This window comes from Pistacia vera, unplaced genomic scaffold (genome assembly GCF_008641045.1).
Source record: "Pistacia vera cultivar Batoury unplaced genomic scaffold, PisVer_v2 Contig4, whole genome shotgun sequence".
Lineage (NCBI taxonomy): Eukaryota > Viridiplantae > Streptophyta > Magnoliopsida > Sapindales > Anacardiaceae > Pistacia > Pistacia vera.
The window spans coordinates 672,719-680,407 of NW_022196223.1; the positions used below are offsets into that span (position 1 = coordinate 672,719).

Sequence of the window (7,689 nt, forward strand, 5' to 3'; positions counted from 1 at the left end):
GAGCATGTATATCCACTTAGTCAAACAGCGCTTGAGTAACACCCGCCACCGTTTGGCGCGAAAATTGCACCCAAACTCAGTACTCACAAATTAGGGTTTTACTTTCCTATCAATTCACTCTAAAAATTCCTGTCAACAATGTCAAATGCCTTTGATCAGCTGGAAGAAATCAAAACTCTGATATCTTCAAACTCCAAGCAAAACAAATCATTCGGTTACTCTTCTCTCTTGCACTTTCAAGAACAGTCCACTAGTATTCCGTCCGCAGTTCAAGCTGTTGCTCAAAATGTCCGCTCTCTAATCGCTTCAATCGTCTGCGATATCTCTGATGATAATGAAGAAACGTAAGAAACGAGTAGGCAAATCTGTATTTTGAATTTCAATGTTTATCTTAATTTGAACGTGATTTGTATATAGTTTTTTTTTTTTTTTTTTTTTTTTCATTTTTTTTCCCTATACGTCTATTGATTCGTCTTTTATTGAAATGAATCCTTAGGTGATATTTTATTTTATTTTCAGTGCAGCACAGGCTTTGAAGTGCTTGGGATTTATGATTTACCATCCATCTCTTGTCGCCACAGTTTTGGGTAAGTGTTGCTTAAATTCTTTCAGTAATGACTGATTGCTAAGTTTTTTTTTTTTTTTTTTGGATTTCTTGTTACTTTTGCTTGAATTCTTTATGAGTAGTGAGTTTGACTAATTCTAGTACTTGAATATACATTTTGCAACTGTGTGAGGACTTAAACCGCAAACTCTTGTATGTCTTTATTACTTGCTTTTTCTTGTCTGTCACTGACAAAGTGTTATGTTCTTCGTTTTGTTGTTGTGCAGTGGACGATGCCAGTTTTGTTTTACAGTCATTGACCAAACTTATAATGGCCACGAAATTGAAGGTAACTTCAAATTACCGAATAGTGGTGCTGACTTTTTCCATTTGGTCCACTTTGATTAAAAAAATTTGACTTGTTCACCTCTTAATTGCAGTCAGTTTGTAATTTAGGTGTGTGGTGTATATCTATCCAACAATTGAATGCGTCATTTCTTGCTGCCCATTTCCATTCACTGTTGCGAGCTGTTGTTTATGCCCTTGACAATCCTATTGGTTCTTTGTCAACAACATTTGAGGCTTTACAGGTATGACCATTTGTCCATAGATTTAAGTGAGGTGCTAATTTTTTTGGAATGTTTGGTGCCCATGCGGGTCAAAAGGGGTTTAGGATATCGTCTAAGTCTGTATTTTCTGCTGGTGGCCCAGGAAAGGATTTGGGGTTCATGGCTTAAACTACTTCTGGTAGGAAATGAAATGTGTATGAATTGACAAATCCAGTCATTTCATAAGTTTAGAAAACATTTTTATAGCAAGTTGTTGCAGATTCTTCCTTGTGCAGAAAATAGGAGAAAATAACAATAAGTGATCGTAAATGTCACATGTTTCAGCATTTGCATATCTGCAAATGAAGGAATCTTATACATGGAATGAGATGATTATGTTGCTATCTTAATATGTGAATCATTGTGTTAAATTTAAGCATGTAGCAATACCAACAGAGTTAAACTTCACCAATTTGTTCTTTTATTGCTAAATTTGGCAATCACATATCTTGGCAGTGAATAAATGCATACATGCTCTAACAGATCCGAACCTTATTTACAATAGTAAAAAATTCCAAGTTTTTTCAAATTAGCAAACTGTGAATCCCGCTTTAGACATGCATGGTATGCATAGATTAGTTCTTGACATCAATTTTTTATTAAATCTTAAGCATGATATTTATATGTAATTTATTCCAGTAATTCTTGTAAGATGATGAGTTTTTAACATCTGAGTTGTGTTTACAGTGAGAAAATGCCAGCTTTGTCTTCCATACTAAATCTCTGATTCTGATGTAATAGGCTGTGATGAAGTTAGCTGCTCAATTAAGTGAAAATATGAGAGAATTGTCACATATCTGGGTTCTTCCAATATGTAGAAGACTTCTTAACAGTGATAAGAAAGAAAGGGACATGTCAGAAAGATGTTTGTTGAAGATTAAGTCCACAATGTTTCCTCCTACACTGGCTCTGTCTAAGGTACATTATTAACAATTTTTTTTTCCCCCTCTCTCTAGCTTAAAATTTATTTTCTGCATCTTGTACCACGTATGCTCAACAAGGTGCAATATCCACAGTTTGGTGTATGTGTAACTCAATGATAGTCTCTATAATTGTGCTACCTATATAACTGTCCTGCTATTAACCATCTTATTTTAATTGAAGAGATGAATACCTGAATAGTTATATTGTTTTTTTGGCATCCTTTGCTCAGTGGGAAGAGGTAGAACCCTCTCATGTAGTATTTTACAAGAACATTTTAGTTGTCTCTGTTTGCATAGCAGATCCTTTGGACAACATCACCAGAGTTAAAGTAACCAAGTTTATTTTCATCAGTACTTGTTAAAATCTGCAAATGACTTTTATTCTTTTAGCTAAATTTAAAATGAATTTTGTTTTCTAGCAAAATTTGTCCAGGATAAACTCAATTATGTTCTGGGAAGCTTGCTCTTGTACATAAAGTGGACTGTCACCTTTATGACAATTGTAACTTTTATAATTATGATTGAGTTTTGAAATATGTATGTTCAAATACTTTATGCGAACAACTACCATTAAATGTCAGAAATTGGGTGTATCATATTATTTTGATAAATTGTTTAAATTTTACTTATATTTTTTTATTTTTTCAATTGAGTGCCTGGTTGTTTGTCAATTGTTTCAATTGGTGATCATATTTCTAACGGAATATTTCCATCTGTTTTAAACAGGCACTTGCTGAAGAGATGAAGCAAAATTTACTGAGTAGGATGAAAGATCTTATAAACCAAGACGTGAAGATTCAAACTATCCAAGCATGGGGATGGTTCATCTGCCTACTAGGGTCTCATGCTATGAAGAAAAATAGACATTTAATGAATGACATGCTAAAAGTTCCTGAGCTGACATTTCCAGATCACAACCCACAAGTCCAGATTGCTTCACTGGTATTACTTAAAAAGAGTTTTTTCATTTTTGTTTGTGAAAATGGATTGCTGTAATCAATCACTATTTGTAATTTCTTCCACAATATCTGTTATCTTTTTAGAATGCTTACCAACGAAAATACAGAATCTTAGATGAAATTTATGTTCAATCTCTATCCTCTTTTGGCTGTGCACTTCATGTGGTGCCTTTTGGACCATAAGTGTAAAGTCATGGGCGTGGTCATAACATGTGTGCTTGTAATGCTGATCTATGATTCAGTTGTTAGGCATATTTTGTGCCTGTTGCATCGAACTCTAGAATTTTATGTTCAATTTGGTTCTCAAAAACATGGCTTCTTAAAGCTTGTCCCAGATTTGGGTCAGTCAGAGACCGATCTACAATGTAGTGTTAATAATTAACTCGTGATATATCTTCACATCACATATTTCAGAAATATTGAATGTTGATATGCTGGGTATTAATTGGCCTATTAAACAAATTGTGGCTTGGTTTTGCAGGTTGCCTGGGAAGGTCTTATTGATACTCTTATTCACCTGCCAACACTACCTTGTGCGACAAACAGAGATGTCGAGAATGGCTATCAAAATTTGAGAACACCTAGAGGAAATATTCATGACATCCAAGAAAATGCAGTTCTCAAAAGCATAAAGCTAATAATGACACCTCTAATAGGCATCATTTCAAGTAAATGCGAAGTATCTGTTAGCTCATCCTGCATGAATACGTGGTGTTATCTGCTACATAAACTCGATACCTGTATTAACCGCCCATCAGTGATAAAATTGGTGTTGGATCCTTTCCTGGAAGCAGTTTTTCAAAATGGACCTCATGGTAAGAATATTTGGTCATGGAATCTCTGCCTAGAACTGCTTGATTATTTTATACTTGCCAAGTTCAAAGATGTGAACTGTGGCACAAACGGCCTGATAACTGATAATTTATCGGCTAGAACCTCTGTGCTTGGACCTTCAACATCAGGTAAATACTACTGGAAGCTGTATCCGATTAAATGGTTGCCATGGGATCTTAGTCAGGTGGACTTCTTTATAAATATGATTAGTATTATCACTTGTCACCTGTCAATGGAAAAAGTCTCCTGTGAAGACAGAAATTCAGCATGTGGTGCTGTTTTGAAGATATTTAGATCTGTTATAAAAGCAGTCCAAATGGAGTTAAAAAATTTGGCTATTGATTACAAGGATATAATGTTGTGTTTGAACTCCATATTAAGGTTCACAGCTAAGATATGTGAAGATTTATCTTCAGAAGGAAAACGAAGTAATGGCATGCATCATGCTTCTCTGTCATTTATTGAGGCTGTTATTGAGGAGTTAGAACCTTCAATCCTTGGATCCCCTTTATACAAGGTGGCAATAGACCTCAAGTGCATTGAAAACCAATTATCTGGTAATGACATTAAACATGCAAAAGTTCTAGGTATGAGTTTTGTCACTTACATGGATATGGTTTCACCCTTGGTTTACTTAATGGTCATCTACATCTATGAGTTGGTTGGTTTAACTTTGAATAAACCCAAAATGGAGTTTATTATGCAAAAATCTCACAAGTTCTTAAAATTTTTATTTTCTTCTTGTGATCCTCTGGAAGTTCTTCTAGCTACTAATGGTTTATTGTATGAACACACAAGATATGGCCGCTTGCAGATATGGGTTGCAATAACTGAAGAGCTAAAAGAGTGGATAGATAGTGTGAAAGATCTCTCATTCTTAAATAAGGAATCTGACAGTACATATTGTCTTGCCATTTGCCATCTCTTGTCCTACCCATTTTTTATATACCGTTGTCTTCTACCGACCTCAACCCCAGTCGAAGTCAGAAGCTCCTTAGAAGAAACTCCTGTTTCATCAGAGAGAAGTCTTGAGCTTGAACTGGTTATTGAAGTGTGGAAGTCACTTTATGCTTCTGTTAGTACCTCAAAAATTGAATATTCCACGAGGAGCAGTTTCCCTGAGGACCTGTGTTCAGTAATAAATGGGTGTCTTGATGATAGTACTAGCATGCTTGTGTCTAGTACTGGGATCAATTCAAGTAATGAGGATCTGGATCTTAATCTTTTATGTTTATCTGGTGATGTTGTGATCTTTATCCTGGAGCATATCACGACTTCGGAAATAAGTTCAAGGTCGGCCAAAACTGAACTTGATGGTGGCTGTAAAATCTCTGGTGAAATCAACAATATCTTGGGACTTGCTGCCAGGTAAATGCAGAGGCTGCTTATCATAATCTAGCCAAAGCCTCATGAATTAATGGTACGGTGTTAAAGCATCAATCGATTGGAGTTGCCAGTTGGGAGATGCTACCTTTAGAATCTTTGGACATCCTTTTGAGTTATTTTTTCTGTTCACCTTTAGTTTTTTTTTTTTTTTTTCATTTTTCTTATATTTTTAAATAATAATAATAATAATAATAAATGCAGCTGCCTGGCAAAAGTGGCCTAGCTACTATCTTTTCCTAAATTGGGTGGGGTCCTAGAAACAGACAATTTTTTAACTATTGTTTGTTAAGTGCCAAAACTTTGAAAATTTTGGCTAAACCCATAGTTGATTAGTATGAAGATGAGATCGGTGGAGTCTTGGACAAGGGAAGTCTAGAACCCCTTTTTTTTGGCCCAAATATATGATTGATCAATAAGAATATGAGAACTTGGGCAAGTTTTATGATCTTAGAAGTTCTAAAGTCATGGGGCTCCTAACTTTTTTATCAGACCAGATCCTGGTGACCCTATCCTGATGCAGTTATCTTCAGTTCTTCACTTGGGTGCACTTTGCTTAAGCAGTTGTTTCATATGAGGATTGTTTTAATAAAAGATGAAACAGTTTGGTGGATCCATATTGCATTTTGAAGTGGGACATCAATATATTGACAACTAATGTTAGCAATAGATTGCTTTCATTGAATATTCAATAGGATCTTGTTTCAAACATTCTAAACTCAAATATTACCTCATTGGTTGTTATTAGAAAGATATAGGTTTACTTAAAATTTTTTTATTTCAAGGGTATGGTTCTTTTCCCCAGCTGTTCCTTAACTCCCCCAACTGCTATTGCTCATGTTTCATGTGGAATTTTATAGGTTCTTGAAGTTGTCGAGGATGAAGATAGGATCCAAATCGTTAAATGGTCCCCGGACTTCAAGGTATGTCTTATAGAACTATCCACTTATGCTTTAAGTTATGTCTTTGTCCATTTAAATTATTTAATTTATTTCTATTTCTCACATCTCTTTTGCAGGGTGTTTTCCGCATTGGCAAGCTTCGTTAATTGCCTAGTGTTCCAGGAAAATATTGTTTCATTTTTCAAGGTTTGTTTCTCGATTGTATTTACTGGGTATACCATGTAACCAACTTGAGTGTGTTTGGAAGAATTCTGTGAAAGAATCTTTTCTGTTAAGCTTTTAGGTCTAGGTTACTTGAGTGTGTTTGGAAGAATTCTGTGAAAGAATCTTTTCTGTTAAGCTTTTAGGTCTAGATTATGCATTTCTTTAGTAATTGAATCCTATTCAACTAAGTTTGGAGGTAATACCAACCTTTTATAATGATTTGTAGAATTATAGATGGTGCTAGTTACTAAAACAAGGATACTGAAAACCCAATTTGTGAGTTATATGAAAAAGAATAGGCTCCATTGATTTAAACAGGGTGAAGAAATTCTGCAAAAGAAAAGATGTGCAACTAAAAACAAAATTGATTGGTCATTAGACATTGATCTATTGGAGAACAGGACCAACAATAATTATTTCGGATTTTCTTTCTGAGGAATTATATTTTGGTTGTTTTCTTCCTTTCCAGTGTCCCATTGCAAGAAGTTTGTTGTCTCTCTTTTATTTAATGAAGTTCATTGTCCTGCAGATAATTTCCTGTCCGCTGCTTCACTGGTTGTCAGGTATCGAAGTACAGGATCAAGCCACCAATGAGCAACTTCAAAGACTATGGGCTGAAACCTTGAATTCTTTACAGAAGAGTAGGCCACCAATAATCTTCAATTCTGCCTTCCTCAAACTCCAGGCATGCCTCCTTGAGAAAGCACTTGATCACCCAAGATATTCCATTTCAGAACCCACTGTTTCCTTTTGGAACTCCACATATGGTAAACAAGTGGAGTTGGATTACCCTCAAAACTTGCTTCACGTCTTAGACAAGCTCTCAAGAAGTGGAAGAATAAACCTCTACACAAGAAACCAACCATTGCTAAAGAGATGCCATTCTGGAATAGAAGACACTACAACTCCACAGAAATACAAGGTGACTGCAACACATAACAGGAGCTCGAAAAGGGTAGAATTAATAGAGGAAATGATAAATATAACTGACCACAGGGGTCAACTGTGCCCTAGTCCAAAAAGAAAGAGGTTGACACTCACTGAACATCAAAAGGAGGTAAGACGAGCACAACAGGGAAGGGAATGGGATTGTGGAGGACATGGTCCTGGAATTCGGACTTATACAAGTGTTGATTTTTCTCAAGGAAATGATGAATCACAAGAGACTCAAGACTATTAGAATTCTCAAAACATCATCGATGTAAATGTTCTTTTGTGGATGGTTATGCGGAAGTGTTGTATGTAAATCAGTAAATTAATAATATGAATTTTATGGCAGAATCAGGTGGCCCTACTTTCGAATGTAATGTCAGCCATAACCATCATCTTCAG

At 35.5% G+C, this 7,689-nt stretch overlaps 1 protein-coding gene across 2 annotated transcripts; it reads left to right on the forward strand.

The window, feature by feature from the left end:
- Positions 1 to 48: 48 nt before the first annotated feature.
- Positions 49 to 7,689, forward strand: LOC116141450. Of its 2 annotated transcripts, none has more exons than XM_031426947.1 (10): positions 49 to 344; positions 520 to 587; positions 832 to 893; positions 985 to 1,134; positions 1,894 to 2,070; positions 2,802 to 3,017; positions 3,516 to 5,236; positions 6,112 to 6,174; positions 6,270 to 6,339; positions 6,887 to 7,689. In XM_031426947.1, exons 1-10 carry the CDS (start codon positions 139 to 141, stop codon positions 7,535 to 7,537), a joined length of 3,384 nt encoding a protein of 1,127 aa, XP_031282807.1. In that variant the 5' UTR covers positions 49 to 138; the 3' UTR covers positions 7,538 to 7,689. The 2 variants fall into 2 exon arrangements, with proteins under 2 accessions (XP_031282807.1, XP_031282808.1); XM_031426948.1 differs by having other exon boundaries at positions 6,921 to 7,122.